General features: G+C 43.7%; 1 protein-coding gene and 1 long non-coding RNA gene across 6 annotated transcripts in view; one reads left to right on the top strand and one right to left on the bottom strand.

Moving 5' to 3' along the window:
• FDX1 (ferredoxin 1) overlaps window positions 1-16,583 on the bottom strand; it is a 38,399-nt gene extending 21,816 nt beyond the window's left edge. The window contains exons 1-3 of one of the 2 annotated variants that reach the window (XM_039229149.1): window positions 16,506-16,583; window positions 12,049-12,187; window positions 1,924-2,048 (exon numbers count right to left, since the gene is read on the bottom strand). In XM_039229149.1, the coding sequence (XP_039085080.1) occupies window positions 1,924-2,048; window positions 12,049-12,140 (217 nt within the window). In that variant the 5' untranslated portion in view covers window positions 12,141-12,187; window positions 16,506-16,583. Of the gene's footprint in view, window positions 1-1,923; window positions 2,049-6,381; window positions 6,648-12,048; window positions 12,188-16,505 lie in introns of those variants that run through there. The other variant, XM_039229148.1, reaches the window with a different exon arrangement.
• LOC120229866 overlaps window positions 6,014-19,886 on the top strand; it is a 76,401-nt gene continuing 62,528 nt past the window's right edge. Inside the window, exons 1-3 of one of the 4 annotated variants that reach the window (XR_005527864.1) lie at window positions 6,014-6,090; window positions 6,836-6,917; window positions 13,073-13,267. This is a non-coding gene — a long non-coding RNA (uncharacterized LOC120229866). Of the gene's footprint in view, window positions 6,091-6,800; window positions 6,918-12,263; window positions 12,561-12,897; window positions 12,967-13,072; window positions 13,268-19,886 lie in introns of those variants that run through there. The other 3 variants (XR_005527863.1, XR_005527865.1, XR_005527862.1) reach the window with 3 other exon arrangements.

Raw genomic sequence — 19,886 nt, 5'->3', positions numbered from 1 at the left:
CAATGTGGTGACTATGCACATCAGGATCCCCGCCCTCTGCCCTGGGTTTGTTGCTGTTGCTGTTTGTTTCTCCAGTGACTTTCCTGTTCTAATTCTCTAAAGTCTGTTTCCCTTGCTGTGCATGCGCCTGGTGTCTCTGCTCGGTCAGCTCTGTCAGCTAGATGAGTGCGCAGGGTTTCCTTCAATGCTTGGAACCCGAACCTCTTCTACCTCTGGCTGACGAGCTCGGCGGGTGATTCAGCGCCCCTCCCGCGTTCAGGCAGCTGCCTTCCTGCCCAGGACTCCGGGCTGCCAGGGGGACAGGCCAGGGCCCTGACCCACCTTTCCTGCACGTGAGCAGGGTCCTGCGCCGCACACGGCCGTCTGGGTCCCCAGGGCAGTTCAGAGCCCACGCCCCACATCCCATTCCCCAACTCTTCCCCCTAAGGTCTCGGCCAGGCTCCCGTTTGCGCCAGGGGTTTCCCAGCCTCAGCAGTTGTGCTAAACGACCACCGATGATTGCTGTGGACTGAAGTCCTGGGGTAGATCTTTTTCCACAGAGTAATCTCTGACACAGGTCAGGGAGCCCCGTGGGCCGGAGCTCTTCCAGAAAGCTGTGACACAGGTGATCGGCCTTCCTGAGAGATTCAAGCCCCACGGGCCCCTGCGGTGGCTGCAAGGCTGCTGGTGGTCACAGCCACCTCAGTTCTGAAGCTGCCGAGTGTTAGGGCGGCTGCAGAACTGGGGGTGAGAGGATGAGAGGGGCCACGTTTAAGTGCCGCGGGTCCCGCTATGCTCACCACGGTCGGCACCACGCTAAGCACTTCACCTCCAGTATCCCCTTTCAGCTCTAACAACCTGATCAGGTTAGAACTATTATAATCCTACTTTACAGAAGAGGAAACAGAGGCCTGCAGCCTTTCAAGTGGCTTGCTCCAGGCCTCACGGCCAGTTAAGAGTCAGTGTTGGCTTACAAACCATAATGGGTCTGATTCCAGAGTCTATGCTCAGTGACTGTGCTTGTACTACTTTTCATCTGTGAGAGAATAATCCAGAGAAACCAAGTTTCGTAAAAAGTGCGGCTGAATGTGAGTGCATGAGGAAGATGAATTAGAGAATTACAGATTGTAATTATAGAATATGTATTATACTTAAATTACCAATGAGTTCTTTCCCTAAATTAGTCATTCGTAACCACGGTATGGATCTGAACCATGTGGAGCTTTGTAAAAATATACCTACACAGCTTCCCTTTCTCCTCGTAGTATTTAGGATGGAACACAGATGTCTGCACTTTTACAAGTTCTGTAGACACTCTGAAACTCAATCCCAGCCAAGAATCACCGCTTGAGACTTAAAAACTCCTTAAACTTAGAACCGTATCAACTATTTCACCACCTAATTTCTGTGACAGGGGTTCACACAGGACAGACGCTTCTTAGGAAAACGGCATAAAGGAAAAAGCAGAGCTTTGGGAGTTGGAGACTTGGGTTTGAGTGCTGGGCCTCGCACTTACTCCTTGTGTGACCCAGGGAAAAATAACTGCTCTGAACCTTGGTTTCTTCGTCCATAAAATGGAAGTTTAAAAAACAAGTCTAGGGGCACCTGGGTGGCTCAGTTGGTTAAGCATCTGACTTCGGCTCAGGTCATGATCTCTTGGTTTATGAGTTCGAGCCCCACATCACATTCTGTGCTGACAGCTCAGAGCCTGAGCCTGCTTCAGATTCTGTGTCTCCCTCTCTCTCTGCCCCTCCCCCGCTCGCTCTCTGTCTCTCAAAATAAAGACATAAAAAAATAATAAACAAAAACAAAAGAGAATATAACACATCCTAAATTTTAATATTTATCTTAGCATGCTAAGTGTTAAAATTCTGCAAAAAAAAAAAAAGTTTAAATCTACTGAATGGTTTCACTTATGAATTTTAACAAATGTTCCATACTCACCAAAGCCATCAATATCTAGGTTATTTTCAACCACGACATCTAGTAGAGAGTCACCGACTTTCCCTTTGGCTGTCAACGTCTGCCCATCGCGGTTTACAAAGTGGACTGTTATTTTATCTTCTGAGCTGGAAAAGGAAGCAGTCCTTGATTATTTTTAGTCATTTCAAAAGATACTTTAAAATAATTGTTTTAGGAACTTGTAAGGTCAAAAAAATGGGGGGTGGGGGGGTGTATGCACGCAATGAGCGCATGTACACAAATAAGCTTTTGGTAGTGTTCTTTCCTTTCCACGGTTTAGAGAAAAAGGCATCACAAATCAGAGGCATGGCTATCTTCCCATTTACCAGAAAGGAAGCTCTACCACCCTGTGGAAAGGGCCACGGACATCACTATGAAGGCCGCCTGCCATGTCTCCCCAGGGGTTAGAGTCATAGGTTGCAGTTCTGTGACACCATGCAGCAATCATTGGGAGCAATCATCATCATCAGTCAGGAAGTCTATTTTGTTCTCACACGGCTCCCTGAAAAGCATCATGTGTACGTAGTGTCCCCAGCAGACGACACCGTGGAGAGCTTTGCAAAAGCAAATCATGCTATCGGTGAGCATAGCTATCTGCTGTTCACCGTTGCACGGAGGCAGCGGTCTATTTCCGGAGCGTTTACACATCTCATTTTGGTCCACATCATGTACTCGGCAATCAAAGGGACTGCAAAAGGTTTTTGTTTGTTTCAATCAGTTGGAAGATAAATATGATCCCTCCTTGCGTGTTTTATTCTAGGATACCGTATTACCCATTAGAGTTGGCAAACTTAAATTTCTTTTCCTTCTCAAAACATCACTCCAAAATCTGGAAAAAGAAATTATATAGCAACTAGATGCCTATCATCTACCGCTGGTCATTTTGATTTTGACCTCACAATCGAAAAGATGTACTTCAGCTTAAAATAATTCGTTGCAATCTTCACTACTGCCAATAGAGGGTAATAATCCATCAAAGAAAACTGTAAGTAAAAACTAGAATTATATAATTTCAGAGCTGTAAATATATTGCAAATTATCAAGTCCAATTACCTTATTTTAGAAATGAGGCAACTAAAGCCCCTTTCAGATAATGGCCTCCCTGATAATTCAATGCTGAAAAAAGGAGAATTCTATGAATTAAAAAGTTATCACTTGTGTGTGTGTGTGTGTGTGTGTGTGTGTATGAGAGAGAGAGACAGAGAGACAGAGAGAGAGAGACAAGAGAATGGCTCTCTAGAAGGACCTGTTGTCTCCAACTTCTTTTCGAAGCAAAAAGAAAAAACAAAAACAACTTTAGAAGTTCACAGCACAGAAATGTCTTTTACATCGAACTCCTCTTCTGTAAATTCCAGGTAACGTTTATATTCTAGTTTTGATAATGTACGTAAAATACTTAAGAGAGTTCACATTGATTAATAACTTGTATTTAAGGCTTCAGTCCTTTTTTTTAAAAAAAATTAATGTTTATTTATTTATTTATTTATTTTTTAAATGTTTTATTTATTTCTAGGAGAGAGAGAGAGAGAGAGAGAGACAGCGTGAGCAGGGGAGGGTCAGAGAGAGAGAGGGAGTCACAGACTCCGAAACAGGCTCCAGGCTCTGAGCTGGCAGTCAGCACAGAGCCCGACGCGGGGCTCGAACCCACCAACAGTGAGATCATGACCTGAGCCGAAGCAGTTACCCAACTGAGCCACCCAGGAGCCCCGGCTTAAGTTGTTTTGTTGCTAAGAGGCACCTGCTATGTATTAAAGGTATACAGTCCCAGGAGGGGAAAAAAAAACTGCTCAGTAAGAGAAATAATAGGTTTGTCAAAGGAGCGGTGAGGAAGCAGAAATGAGAGAGGAAAGGTAATCCTGCAGTCAAAAGTGTATGGAATGTGAGAATCCAAAGACGTAGATTCTAGCTCTGGTTCTCACATACACACATTAGATGACCATGGGAAGCCACCCTCTTATGGGTGAGATGGGGACATTGGTGACTTCACCAAGCTGGTGAAGGAGAATTAAAGATATGTTAGTGGAAACATTTTATTCCTTAAAGCATTCTACACAGGTACTTTATCCAAATAACTTTATCCGTTTGTAATTGGTTTTGGTGGATCTTAGATTCTCCCCCCCAATTCCAAGAACTAGCAAAAGATAAGATTTCATGCACTGACCAAGAAACACAATCCTTCTAAATCCCCTCCCATCATCAATTAATCAGCACAAATAACTATTTTCTTCACTTGTTACCTTTTACTACAGCCATTTCTTGTGCTCAACCACAGCAGGTATTTTAACAAAGCTGTCTGGGGTTGTGGTGGTAAAGTTCTTAACAGACTTGTCACAGGGAGGGAATTTCTCATAGCTGCTGACGCCTACCTTTTCACCATATGGGGAGGGTGGCCTGGGGCAGCTGGCCCAAGAAAAGGGCCCCTTCCGGGCTGGGCTCCCTACTTCTATAGCCTCCATAACTCTTCCCGATGACCCTATTGGCTAGAGAATTATCAACTCTTATGGTGCAAACTAAAACTGCTTTGACTCATGTTCCTAGTTTGCCAGCGACTTAATATATTTTTATTCCCTACCCCACCTACCTCCCAGGATTTTCTTAAGCATGAAGTTCAATAATTGTTGTGAAAGCCCTTTGGAGCCTAACTCGCTACAAAAAAGGAAGTATTATGTTGGAGTATTTTGGAGCAAAAGACTTTTTTCCCAACTCTCAATTACAGATAAACTAAATGCTAAACTTTGGAGAGAGAACTACAGTTTCTAGGCTGTTCTGTCCAGTGGAACTCTGTGCACTAACAGAGATGGTCTACACCTGCAATGTCCAATACAGTAGCCACTGGCCACATGTGGCTGTTGAATGCTTGAAACGCAGCCAGCATGGGATACTGAATCTTTTAAATGTACTTAAGGGATGTTATCTTAAACTTAAAGAGCCACATGTGGACAGTTATAACCATAGTGGAAAACACAAATCTCAGACAGTAAGAGCTGGAAACTCTAGTTGTTAGTTCCAAAGTCTGTGATACAAGGCACATGGCCATCAACTGAAACTGTGCCAAAGAGGAGGAAAGCAGGATTAGGAGGCAAAAGAACAGATGTGCTTCCCTTTAAGACAACCTGCTATATCCAAGTTCAAGCTTCACAAATTTGGGAGAGATAACTGCGATTTACAAAAGCATTCGTGTTCCCTTTAAACACTAGTTTCGTGAATAAGTTCGATATAACGTGTCCTCATGTATACACCATTTTTCAAGAATGCATCCACTGCAGAAAGACACCCATGTGGAGAGGTAGACGCCGGGAAGTGTCAAGGAAATAGGGGCAAATAAATCCAGCTTGCCTTCTCCACGATCTCCCTCACTTCATGCAACAAAAATGTACCCAGCAACGCACTAGATAACAGTATTAAAGGGGGGGGGAAGTGACTCGGTCCTAGGCCCCGTTCTCAGGGACCTTAGCAAGAAGAAACGAGAAGAGGCAGCAAACCCAGCACTCTCTCCCGCCAGTTCTTGCTTCCTGCTACGATACAGCAAGGGGTCAGAGAACTGTTCTGAGATCTGCAGATTACAGAAGGCGCCACCGCGCTCTGAAGTTGCGAGCAAATTTTATCTCCAATATACCTAAGGAAATCGTGTCTTTGAAACGCAAATATACCCAAGAATACAAATCTTCAAAACATTTTGGGGAAAAAAATTTTTTTTTTTTTTTACATCTTTCAACACTTAATCCAAAACACAAGGCTGTGGGCCTAAGTAGCTGCTGCCAACAGGTGGCATCCACCGAGCCCTCACCTTTGTGCCTGACACAAGACCACCCGTATTATCTTCACTACCGTCTTCTTCACGGAACCCTGCGAGGCCTGAGCGTGAGTTAGGCCCCCTTCGTAAGTGGGGAAGCGGAGATTTATCGTGCTGGAGGAAGTCAGGCGTTAAGGGCCGAGGCCTGGCTTCGAGCCCGGCCTTGCCCGTGCAAGGCCGGAACTCGGCCCCGCGTGAGCTGCAGAGAGGCTGTACCCCAGACGGACACTCCCGCCAAAGGACCGGGGACGGGACGCCAGACAGAGCAGGAGAAAGGCCCGGAAGGAAACGTGCGGGCCGGGACATCGACGGGGAGCATTTTATGAAGGTCAACGCAGGCTCCGGGCGAAGCAAAGGTCAGCGCGCGGGCAAAGCACAGCCGACCCGAGCGCGGCAGAGCGCGCGGCTTCCGGGCGGCCCGGGGGTCCCAGGTCCCCGTGCCCCGCAAGCGTCGGGGGCTGGGGCAGGAAACCGCGGCGTGAATGCAGGCGCACACGGCCCCGAGCAGCGCCAGGGCCCAGGCCGGGCGACGGGCGAGCGAGCCCGCACAGCCCCCGGCTCGCAGGCGGCGGGGAGGCGGCACCCGCGCGCCGCCGCCGCCGCCGCCGGGGACCCCCGCCCGCATGCGCACGCCGGCCCGCGCTCACCTGCTCCGCGCCGGCGCCGACACGCTCAGCGTCCGGGGCGCCCCGAGTCCCCCGAGTGCCCCGGCTCCCGCGCGGGGTCCGGCGTGGAGCAGACAGCGACGGGCAGCGCCGCCGAGGGCCACGGAGGCGGCGCGCAGGAGCCGGGCGCCCCCCGCGGCGGCCATGGCCGGCGGTCGGGTAACTACCGGAAGCGACGCGGAGGCCGCACGGCCGCGAGACGCTCGGCAAGCGCGGGGGCCGGACGCCGGGGGCCGCGGCGGGAGCGCGGCGGCTGGGGGCTCGGCGACGGCCTGCTCCGAGCGGCGGCCGCGGGCTGCGAGCCTTCCGGGTGACCTATAAACCCCGCGGCTCCCCGCGTGCGGCCCGTCCCCACGCCTCCCGGGCGGGTGTGGCCTCTCGGGGGCGGGGCCGGGCGCTGGGTTGCTGCACCCGCGGACCGGCTTTGTCTTCACAGGGGTACGCGGTCCCCGGTGGCGGGACGGCGAGTTTTAAAGGATGGCTGAACGTGACGGCAGGATGCGGCGAAACAGCCCCAGGTAACGACACCTCTTTCCCGTGTTCCGCACCTGCTTTCTCCTCCTTCCTATTAAAATAAAAAGCAACGTGGGAGGTTGTCATCCTGGGGTTCCAAGTAGGCTGAGAGGGCTCTCTGGGCCTTGTCAAACAAGGGCAGTGGGAAGTGTCATAGTGCCAACGGAAGTGATACACGGAGGGACACTTGTGAGTATAAAGCTCTAAACAATCGCAATCATCAATAAACCCGGGGATACTGGGGAAAGCACGGATAAGAATCCCCGGCAAACAAAGCTGCTTCAGTACATGAAATCCAAGAGTTTGGAGACTGTTGGTTGAACTGAGGTTTTACTAAAGACTTCTACAACCACGAAGACACATAAATTAAAAAAAAAAAAATACACGTTCTCAGGATTAATACGTTGCGGTTGAAAGGGCATGGGGCTTGGAGGTCATCAATAGCAATGTTCAGATCCAAGGTCTGCCACTCTTAAGCTCTCTGAGACCTTGGATAAATTACCCTTCTCAAGGATCAGAGGTTACAGAAACACTGTAACACTGATAAGATGTTCCGCTGTCCAGGGCCATTCTGAGGGTTACAGGAAAATATGCCCAGCAAGACAGTGCGTCACAAGCATTGACCCTCTTCCCTAAGGCCATCTTTCAAGACGCTAAAGGCCAAAGTCAGGTGGATATTGTAGTTATGCTAAATACAATAGAAGTTACTTCAAAGAATATTCAGAACAAGAAGAGGTAGACCTGAGTAAAGTTTCTGGAGACAACGTACGGTGGGTATTGAACCCAAAGGCAGAGAGATGGCGGTCCTGTGGCTCCCAAATTGCCTAAATTTTCCCATAAAAAGACTTTGAGGCTGGAAAGGACACCACAGACCCTGACAATCAGAAAGAGGAGGTTGTAAAAGAACAATTAATTTTTTTTTGTAAGATCAAATCTTCAAAGTAAGATGAATTCAATGTAGGAAGGAATCAGGGATAGCAGGGGAGTGTAGACATTCTCTCTGCAAATGCAGCTTCAGCTGGGTTTTGGCGCTTCCAGCTTTCTGCTTTGTGGCATAGTTGTTTGTATGCATTGTTCATCTCAGTAGCCCCCGTACTACCAGCTACAGGGCTTTGAGTACATCAAGTGTTCAGCAAATAGTCATGAATAAGTTAGTATTGTCCTGTGACTTCCTTAGTAATCACGACAATTCATGAAGCCTGTCAGTGAAAATTAAAGATGGAAAAAAAGTGCTCTCCAGTTCTTGAAAGATGGATAAGGGTGGATTCCAAAGATTACAAATATCAATTCAGCAGTATTCCAGAGAGGATTTATAAACATGTGGTCCCCGGGTACTGTAAAAAGTAATACAGAACTAGGAAGAGCTTTTGCTTATGTATTTCTTTTCTTCTAAAGCTCCCCTCCCCCTCCATCCTTCACTCGGGTTGAAATCCATCCATATTTTGAAGCTCATTTAAAATTCTTTCCCGTAAAGTGGTGCCTATTTATCTCAACAGATCATCCCTCTGCTAGATGCCTGAGATCTTTGTCCTTTCTTATAAAACTTGTACCTCTTACTTCAAATAGAATAATGTTCCCGAGAGTGCATTGTAAACTGAAAAGTGTCACAAAAACTCAGATTCAGTGTTTCTTGAGCACCTACTCTGAACTTCACGGGACTGTGGTTTCCATCACACATACTTTCCATAGCTCCTCTAGACGGAAGCTTCCTAGAGGAAGGATGCAGTCTCACTCGTTGTCATAGTTCCAGCACCTGGCACAGGGCCAGGCACAATGCAGCCATTTAATGACAGTCTATTAAGAAACGTGTTAGGAGGCGCCTCGGTGGCTCATTTGGTTCAGTGTCCGACTCTTGGTTTCAGCTCAGATCATGATCTCAGGGTTTATGGGTCCGGGCCCCAGGTGGGGCTCCATGCTGTCAGTGTGGAAGTCTGCTTGGGATTCTCTCTCCCTTCTCTCTCTGCCCCTCCCCCGTGTGTTCCCTCTCAAATAAATTTTTTTAAAAAATTGACTTGGGAACTTGCACAATTCTTACCTCATTTCAATATCACAGCAACTCTGTAGAGTAGATATGCAGTATGTAAATCTCCATGCTGGTGCTAGAGACATAGCAGCAAACAACAGCCCCTGCCCACTTGCTTTGCAGATGAGGAAACTGAGGTGCACTGTGGTTGTGCCTTCCATAGAATCACACTGCTAGTGACTTGTAGACCCAGACTGTAAATCTGGGTCTCCCTGGTCCCAAGTCCAGGGCATAAACACAAGAAATGATATTTTTATTGTGTTTTATTGTATAGTTACATAGGTCATTCATGTAACTTTTTTATATTATTAATGTGTACTTTATATGTCATGTTTTTCAACTCCATATTCAATAATAAATGCTTAAGATTCTACACGGCCTGTGTAGTTTAAGGATAAGGTCAGAAATTATCTAAATTTTGTTTGAGTTTTTTGTTTTTAGAAATTAAGTATTTTAAAAGGAGCACAAAATTAGACCTAAGTATGTTTCATCTCAAGAAATTACTCCACCCCCATGTGATTTATTTTTTAATTGTAATTTTTTTTAACTAGGCTTCACACTCAGCACAGAGCCTAACATGAGGCTTGAACTCACAACCCTGAGACCAAGACCTAAGCTGAGATCCAGAGTCAGATACTTAACCTACTGAGCCTCCCAGGTGCCCCCACCACCCAGGTGATTTATTAATATGGCTAATATTGGTGTGTTTCCTAAATTTAAAGATATAATTGATATTTAAGTTGCCGTCTTTGTCTCTCTCTTTTTCTTAAGTTTCTTAAGTAATCTCTGCATTCAACATGGAGCTCACACTCAAAACCCTGAAGTCAGGAGTTGCACACTCTTCTGACTGAGCCAGCCAGGCGCCCCTAAACTACCATCTTTGTCTTAATTGATCTTCCCGCCTGCAGTCTCATCAGAATTGCTCTGAGACACCCTCCTCACTGCCAGCAGGTGATCCTATTAAAATACCTGCACGATCGAGAAAATGCTTGAAGGACATTTCCTCATCATTTGTTAATAGAGTAGAACAAACCATGCAGTTAGATGCACAGCAGCCCCCAAGCTCTGCCCCCCCACTGCCCCTCAGGGCTGCAGGGCTGCGGCCTGACCGCCTCCTGTGCGCGCTGCCCTGGCGGCCTGCAGCTGGCTCCCGCCTCGCCCGCCCCGAGCGCTCCTTTCAGTCCTCAGAGGAACCGCTCTCTGATGCAGGCGACCGTCGTGAGCCGACCTGCCCACTGTAAATCCCTCCGTCACAGCTTACACTTGATTTGTTACATGCAAACGAGAGCTCAGAGCAAGTGACTTGCTCGGTATCAGGTCCCAGTGCTTTGCTAAGGTTACTTTCTATGTACTTTTAAACTGTTTGATATGCCCCCAAATGTTCATCACAGCTCATCTTTTTTTGTCGTGTTAGTCCCTCCCGATGAACAGTTTGCTTGGGGTTGTAAAATACGGGGGTTCTCATTTTATCATTCCTTCTTCACTGATCATCTAGACTACTTCTATAGTAAGACTGCCTCAGGCAAACTCGGGGCGCGTGGGGGGCTCAGTCAGTTAAGCATCCGACTCTTTATTTTGGCTCAGGTCACAGTCTCAGTCATGGGATTGAGCCCCATGTCAGGCTCTGCACTGACAGCACAGAGCCTGCTTGGGATTCTCTCTCTCCTATTCGCTCTCTCTCTCCATGCCTCACTCACTCAAAATAAATGAATAAACGTTGAAAAGAAAAAAAAGTCTGACTTGGCCTCACCCTCTGTTCAGATCTCCTGAAACAGACTCTTTCTGGGAAAGGGAGGATACATGCTTGATTCTTTCTCTTGATTTGTCTGCTGTAGTTACAGGTTTACTCATGCTATTTATTCAAAAGCTAGTCGAAAAAGTCATAATTTTCTAACAAATAGTACATTTCACCTAAATTTTTAAAAGCTACTGGCATAAGTTTTTTCCCAGTGTTTACTTATCTTTTAAAAAAAAAATCTCTGGGGGCGCCTGGGTAGCTTAGTCGCTTGAGTGTCCCACTTTGGCTCAGGTAATGATCTCATAGTTCATGGGTTCGAGCCCCGCGTCGGGCTCTGTGCTGACAGCGCAGAGCCTGGAGCTGCTTCGGAGTCTGTGTCTCCCCCCTCTCTGACCCTCCCCTGCTCATGCTGTCTCTCTCTCTCTCAAAAATAATAAAACATTTTTTAAAAATCCCTGGTATATCTATAACCAATATTACTTCTCATATTTCTTATATTATTTTCTGGCTCTTTTTTTTTTTTAATCTTGGCAAAAGTTTGTTTTATTGGTCTTTTCAGGTAACAGCTTTGGACAGTGATTTTCTGTGCTTTATCTCTGTTTTCTAATCTTATTTATCTTTATAATTTCTTTCATTCCACATTCTTGGGATTTACTACTTTGTTTTGTTTCTAACTTCTTGATCTAGATACTTAGCTCATTAATTTTCAATCATGTTTTTAAAATAAGTAATTTCTCTAAGTATTTAAGTTTCCTCTGAGCAGGGTATTTAGCTGTGTCAAGAGTTTGAAACATGGTGTTTTCTGTGTTATTCAGTTTGGTTTTTTTAAATTTTTTAATATCTATTTATTTTTGAGAGAGAGCAGGGGAAGGGCAGAGAGAGAGAGAGAAAGAGAGACAGAATCCCAAGCAGGCTCTGTGCCATCAGCATAGAGCCCAATGCGGGGCTTGAATCCATGAACTGTGAGATCATGACCTGAGCCCAAATCAAGAGTTGATGCTTAACCAGTTGATCCACATAGGCACCCGTGTATTGTTCAGGTTAAATATTATCAGATTTCTGCTCTCTTTATCCTCTGATGGTGAGCCATTTGGAAGTGTTTTAAATGTCTAAATATACAAAGGTTAGAAGTTAATAGTACTGCAGAAGCAAAGATCAGTGAACTTGTAAACACAGCAATAGAAAGTTCACAGAGTGACATCCACAGAGCAAAAAGACTAGAACAACGTAAGAACATTGCATCATTGGCCTGTTGAACAATACCACATGGTCTAACATACTTCTATTTGGAGTCACACAAGGAAAGAAAAGGAGACTGAAATGAAGACATTTTTAAACCAACAGAAATTAATAGAGCTGTTGCTGTCTGACTCACTGAAAGAATTTACAAAGAGTGTGTCTACGGTAGGCAGCTTCTCCCATGGCTTTCAGTAATTCCCACCTGCTGGATTCACACCTTGGAGTCATACCCCCCTCCTGAGTGAGGGCAGGCTGCACCTAGTGATTTGTTCCTAAAAATTGAAAACAGAAAGAGGTTGATGGGTGTCACTTCTGCGTTATGTTATGGAAGGCTGCGAACTCTGTCTTGATAGCTTTCTTTCTCTGCCACCCTCCTGGCTTACGCACTGTGACGAGGAATCTGCCAGGTCAGAGAGGCTCGCCTCACAAAGAACCAAGAACAGCAGCAAGGAACTGAGGCGTTAGTCCCGCGATCCACTTGCAAAGAACTGAATCCTGTCTGCAACCATCCCTGTGAGCTGGGAAGCAGATACCCCCTCGGTCGAGCCTGAGGGGATGACCGCCTCCCCGGCTGCCACTTGACTATGGCCTGTGAGAGACCCTCAAGCAGTGGGCCCAGTGAAGCCACACCAGATCCAGAAATAGACGGTAAATGTTGTTTCAGTTCATTATGCTTTGGAATCATTTGTTATGCAGTGATAGACACCCAATGTAATGTTCTTCAAGAATAGTGAACTTGAACCCAAAAGGAAGGACTAAGAGGCAAGAAGAAATGATAAAACAAAAAAATTAGCAACCATATGGGTAAATCTAAATAAAAACTGAATGTGAAATAATAACAACAACGATCTCCTGAAAAGATAAAAAGAAGAGCAAAATAGAATTACGTGCCTGAGCCAATATATCACATGAAACAGGAAATTAGTAATCAGGGTGAAAGTGTTATTGAGAGGATCCTCTCTCCCTTTCTTCTTTTTGGTAACAGAACGTCTTGAGTTTTAGCGGAACACGTGGCTGGCCAGCTCGAGGCCACGCTTCCCAGCTGCTTTTGCAGGTGAGTTCGTCCCCGTAATGGCTTTTGCCAGAGCCACGCAAGCACAATCAGTAACCGTTTTTAAAGGAAGCCGTTTATTTTCCTTTCTATTTTCCTTTCCCACCAGCTAGAAAGTGGCACCAACTAGTATGATCACATGAGATGCAAAATGGAAGCGAAAGATTGAAGGTGACAGACTATCAGGGCCAGCGTACCGGCCTGCGCGCCCGTAGGACATCGTGTAGCAGAGCTGTCCGCCAGTGTTCCCCACCCATGGCTGCGCTGTTCCATGGAGGACAAGTTAACATTGATGCTACTTCAGGTACTTGTTTTAAAGACTTCTTGTTACCACAGCTTAGCCTCTGTCTTGACAAATACATAATTTAATCTCCAAAAGAATAAAAGAAGGAAAAAAAAACATTTGAAAGCACATATTTTAAAAGAATAAAATGAAATCTTGAAAACAAGTCCCAATATATCAAAAATAAATGGATTAACTATACCAACAAAAAGGCAGACTTTTTTTTAAAATGTTTATTTTTGAGAGAGAAAGAGAGCGCGAGTGGGAAAGGGCAGAGAGAAGGAGACACAGAATCTGAAACAGGCTCCAGGCTCTGAGCTGTCAGCACAGCACCCGACACGGGGCTCGAACTCACAAACCGCGAGATCATGACCTGATGCTGAAGTCGGACACTTAACCGACTGATCCACCCAGGTGTCCCATTTAAAATGTAAAAATTCTGGGGTGCCTGGGTGGCTCAGTCGGTTAAGCGTCTGACTTCAGCTCAGGTCATGATCTCGCGGTTTGTGGGTTCGAGCCCCGTGTCGGGCTCTGGGCTGACAGCTCAGAGCCTGGAGCCTGCTTCAGATTCTGTGTGTCTCTCTCTCTCTGCCCCTCCCCCATTTATGCTCTGTTTCTGTCTGTCTCAATAATAAATAAACATCAACACTTGATCTTAGCCAAAAGGCCGAGAAGCGATAATAAATAAACATCAAAAAATAAATAAAACGCAAAAATTCTGACTCTACCACATTTAGAAGAGATCAAAATTGTAAAAGGTATAAAAGGATAGAAAAATACAGGGTAAGTACCTTGCTATATTGCTGTCCAATTAAGAGTTTATTTAAACCCAATTAAATGGACCAGGAAAAAATGCATTATAAAGGATAAATAGAGTCACTAAAAAATGTTAAGCATTAAGTTAATTTGGAATTCTAGCAACTCTAAACTTATAGTGTCTAAGAACATAGCATATATGTATGTTATATATTATATATAAAACAGTTTCATGGGAAAATGGGCAGATATGCAATCACATTGAGAGATTGGTAGCATACTTATTTTGGAAATTAATACATTAAACATTCAGTAAGACTTTAATAAATTTGACAGGTATAGGAACCTATACTGAGTTAAATAATCTGATTTTCCAATTAATTGGGGAACACTTATAAAAATAGACAGTGTACTAGGTGATAAACTATCAGTAAATCTTAAAAATTTTTACAGAAAACAACTTGTAATTGAAAATAAAAATAAGGGTTATTTACTTTATTCTAAAATTTATGTACTCCACAAGGTAGATCAAAGCTTTCTAACTAGATTTATGTATATGTCAACTACCCCCTGAGATGTTTTTAGAATTCTGATATTTCAGTGTTGGCATATTTTGCACTCAGGACCATATTGTGGTCGCATACATTACTAGTAACTCCTTATTTGCACTATCATTATCAAAGGAGGTAAACTGTACAATGTCCATTCATTTTCATTAAGTTGAAGAAAGTGGTCTGAAGTTCCTCCAACTCTACAGTTTTAAAAATGTTGTACAGGTTATGTTTTTAATTTCTTAAGTTTGACCACACTGTTTTTTGCCAAAAGAGTTTCCAAAAGATGTAGTTCCCCGCAGCATGAGAAAACCACTTAGAGCATTTATACACATAAGTGTGAGGCGGGAGACAGACTCATCCTTGCCCTTGAGCGATACCTGTGATTGGATTTTCTTGCCAATAGCTCAAAAGTCTTCTTAAGCCTCAGGCCCAGACTGAGTCATAAATGTTTGTGGGACAACAGGCACCCATCTTGTTTTCACTTTTAATGACTCATGTAATTTGTTGGGGCTTAGGATAATCTCCATTCTTAAGGTCCCTACCTCTGGTAACATGTGAAAAAATTCCTTTTGCCGTATACGGTAACATTTCACGGGTTCCAAGAATCAGGGCATGGACACATATATTGGCCATTGTTTTTCCTCCCACATTTGAGTTTAAATATGAAACAAGTTCAGCATTAACACTAACAAGTAGAGGATCTTTTCCGTCATCACTCTTTCTGGGCTGATTTCGATCACTATGCATTGATTGAGGCTTCAAGACTTGCTGCAGCATCGAGGAGTAACGTGTATTGTGCTTACCATTATGCTTACCAAAAGTTCCACAGTCACTGACATGTATTACCAGCAAAAGAATAAATGTAGTAATAACTAACATTTATTGAGTGCTTACTCTGCTCGAAGCACTTTTTTAGATGCTTTACATGTTTTGAGATACTTGATCTTCACAAAAACCCTGTGAGGTGGTTATCAGCATCATTACCATTTTACTGATGAGTGGAGTGAGGTGCAGTTTATATTTAAATTAAATGAGGTTTGGGGTGTTACCAAAAGAAGTGATATTAGATGGCCTTCAGTATAGTAGTTTTTATAATATACACGCACAGAAGTACTACATATTTTATGTTTCACTCTGTCAAAAGTGAACTTCCTCACCTTTAGATTTGAGGGAAGAAATAGCATGGAATCTAAACATTTTCACTTCTTGGAATCTGAAGGAGATGCATGTGCCGATGAGTGTGTCCTTGGGCACATGAGTGTGTATATGTGAAAAGAGATTAACTCAGTATACAGAGGGATAGCCTCCACTTCTGTTTTCATCTTTTTTTCTGCCGTTTTTGCTCTGTGATATTTGTTCAAGACACTAAATGTGTATTTTGTCGTTGGAGTTAATTTGTTTGTGGTATTAAATTGGAGTTACTGATATGCTGGTGTTAGGGAGGAAAATTTTTCTTTTACCCTTCAAAATTCTTCTAGCTGATCTAAGAATTTAATTAACATGCAACAGATTAACAGGAGAAAATCAAGTTTAATTTTGTGTGTACAAGGAATCCACAAAGACCTAAGATTTCAAAGACCGTCAAAATGAGGTATATATGTCCTCCTTAAGGGGCCAGGGGGTCTGGAACTTCAAAGGAAAAGAAAACAATTCACAGGAAGATGAAAAATAATAATTATTCTTTTTTTTACCAAATATGTGGTAAAAAATGTTTTACCAAATATTTTTACCAAAATAATTTTACCAAATAAATATTTGGTAAACATGTTTTTCTGGACTATTCAGAAACAGTGGGAGTTTGATCAAGTGGGCCTTGCTAGGCTTCTCCCTGCCCACCGTGCCTCCTTCCTGTTGTAATGCGGGTCCCTGTCCACCATACATACTTCCTGTTGTAATGCGGGTCCCTGTCCACCATACATACTTCCTGTTGTAGGTCCGTGTCCACCATACCTACTTCGTGTTGTAAGGTAGGGATCTATGTTGCCCACTCTTCCTGAAGCAGGTCCTCTGTCTCTATTCTTTTAGGCGGTAAGAAAGAAGGTCAAAATTTCTTTCTGAGTCTTTTTGTGAAGAAGCTTGAAATCATCTGCATGTCAAAGTGGCTCGTTTCACGGTGGCCTGCCCTTGGCTCCTACTCAGACGAGACTAGAGTGAAAAAATAACAGTAAAAAAAACTTGAGTCAACGGTGTTGTGCGGTAGCTTAAGGTCAGTCTCCAGTAGCGCGGCGATTGGTTTCTTTGGATTAAGACTGAGTAACTAGAAAGCAATTGTCAAATTTCCTTGGATGTAGTTGACATTAAGCTTCGGGTTACAAAAAACATTTTTCTGTTCCAGTGTCAGTTGTTATTTACAGGAGTTTCTGAATATTACCCTGTTGCATAGCTTCTGATTTGAGATCTTCTTTGAAGAATCCATTTCTGTCAAACTTACCTTAAATTTTGACCGGGATTTCACCTTCATTTTTTATTCTTTTTTTAAATGTATGTTTATTTTGAGAGAGAGAGAGTGAGCGAGCGAGCACAAGCAGGGGAGGAGCAGAGAGAGAGGGAGAGAGAGAATCCCAAGCAGGCTCCATGCTGCCAGCCCTGTATGTACAGGTGTATAATATGAACTGATGTGTGCACAGTGTTACTTACTTGCATCACTGTCTGTATTAGCAAAATATTAATAATGCCCTTCGGGGCGCCTGAGTGGATCAGTCCATTGATCCTCTGACTTCAGCTCAGGTCGTGATCTCACAGTTCGTGGGTTCGAGCCCCATCTCAGGCTCTGGCTGACAACTCAGAGCCTGGAGTCTGCTTCTGATTCTGTGTCTCCCTCTCTCTCTGCCCCTCCTTGCTTGTGTTCTGTGTGTGTCTCTCAAAAATAAATAAACATTAAAAAAACTTCTTAAATGCCGTCAAAGTGTCCTTCATCTGGAGGTTAAATGAACTATGGTACTACCCTGCAATGGTATAATACAGAGCTGGGAAAAAAAAGTAAACATTGCTCTTTGTCTACTGACGTGTGGTGATTTACAAGATATTATTAAGTGAAAAATTGAAGTGAATGTAATGTATCATCTTTTGTGTAAGATAAAGGAGAAAGTAATATAATTCCTTGGCTTGGACTTGTGTAGAGAGACCTGGAGCAGTAGTGTGTGTTAGGCAGGTGCAGGGCAGGGAGCAGGGCTCCCCGGTGTGTGCCTCGTGATAGGGCTTTAACTTTCGGACAGTGCAGATGCGTCACCTACTCAAAACAAAACAAAGTAAATAAAGCTTTGGAAAGAAACAAGATACCACTTTCCATGGTTTACAGAAGTTTTTTTGAGCATGTTCTATTTTTTGATAATCTTGTATGGGAACTCAAGGCATTTAGAAGCCGGGACAAGGGAGGGACATGCAGCAGGGTCTCCTGTGAGAAAGACTCTTAAGTATTGGTATATATTGAGAAAATGTAGGCCCCACATGTTAAGTGACTTGCCACCATCACTCAGCTTATTGGTGGAGAAATCAGGACGAGAATCCCAGGACCACTGATTCACAGTCTCCATGTTTATGTCTATATCGCGATGCTCTCTGTTGGTTAGTCATACCCCCTTTAATGAGGTAAAAACAATGTGTATAAAGTGCTTTAAGCATGTGGACATACATTAACTACTTTGATCATCACATTGTATTATGATAAGATAGTATAGTGTGGCGGTTAAGGTCATGGGCACTGAAGTTAGCCTTTCCGCCATTGCCTCGTACTTGCTTGCTGTGTGATCTTGAACAAGCTGCTTGACTTCGCAGGCCCCAGTTTCCTCACGCAGAGATGGGAATGTAACAGTGCTTCCCGCGCCGTGTGGACGTGGAGGGTAAATGACGTAGTGCAGGTAAAGGACTTAGCCTGGCACCTGATCTGTGCTCCCTGCACGTTATCATTGTTACAGCTTGTATGTTACAGATGAAAATCTGAGGTTGGGGAGACATATCCTGCCCAAGGACACGTAGGTTCCAAGGGATGGGTCAAGAACTCCATCTAGATTTTCTCACTTTCAGATCTCATGCTCTCTCCATTCCTGTAAAATCCATAGACTCCAGGCACTTGATTTTCCTCTAACTATAGTAGTTTTTCTGCTTTGACTTGCAACCCAGTCAGTATGAACCTTTTTACAGAATAAGTAGTAGCCCAGTCTGTTTGGATAGGAGAAAAGGAAAATAAATTCATGTATGCAATCAGATTTTATTTTGCTGTTAGCACAGGACCTAACAGGTATTAAATAAATATTAATTATTTTGTGTATTCTTTGACATTTAATTGGTTTAATTAGAAAATTTAATTAGGAAAGCTTTTTCTCACGTAAGCCAGTATTGTTCATATACGTAAGTGTATAATACATGCTTACATAATACATAATTAAATTATACTTACATAAATGAATATGTATACTTAATGTATAATATAAGTTATTACAGGTATAAGTTATAATACAGAAGTTATATATAACGTGGTAATGTATAAAATATGTACCTATATGGCAGATAGTATATTTTGTAATGTTTACAAATTATCTTAAAATGATTGTGCACCTGAGTAATATTCCATTGTGTGTGTGTATATATATATGTACATATATATCCATTTATCTACAAGTGGACACTTGGACTGTTTCCATATCTTGGCTATTATAAATAATGTTGCAGTAAACATAGGGGTGCATATATCTTTACGAATTAGTGTTTTCATTTTCTTTGGGTAAATACCTGGTAGTGGAATTACCAGATCATAGGGCGGTTCCATTTTTAACATTTTGAGGCAGCTCCATGCTGTTTTCCACAGTGACCGCACCCCGCTTGCCACCCCACCAGCAGTGCAGTGGCTCCTTTCCCCACACCCTCCCCAAATCTTGTTGCTTCTCGTGGGTTTGATTTTTGCCATTCTGACGAGTAGGGGGGCATCTCAGTGTGGTTTTGATCTGTATTTCCCTGGAGATGAGTCACGCTGAGCATCTTTTCATGTGTCTGTCGGTCATCTGTAAGTTTTCTTCGGAGAAATATCTATTCATATCCTCTGCCCATTTTTTAATTGGATTTTTTTTTTGATGTTGGGTTATATAAGTTCTTTATATACTTCGGATATTAACGCCTTACTGAGTATATCATGTGCAGATATCTTCTCCCACTCAGTAGGTTGTCTTTTTGTTGTTGATGGTTCCCTTCACTGTGTGAAAGCTTCTTAGTTTGGTGTAGTCCCAAGAATTTAATTTTGTTTTCATTTCCCTTGCCAAAGGAGACATATCTAGACATTCTACAGACAACGTCCGATTATTGCCTATGTTTTCTTCTAGGAATTTTATGGTTTCAGG

Source organism: Hyaena hyaena, unplaced genomic scaffold, assembly GCF_003009895.1.
Source record: "Hyaena hyaena isolate Hyena2069 unplaced genomic scaffold, ASM300989v1 scaffold_36, whole genome shotgun sequence".
Classification (NCBI taxonomy): Eukaryota; Metazoa; Chordata; class Mammalia; order Carnivora; family Hyaenidae; genus Hyaena; species Hyaena hyaena.
The sequence above is the reverse complement of the archived record's forward strand: the minus strand, read 5'-3'. Positions and strand labels throughout refer to the sequence as shown.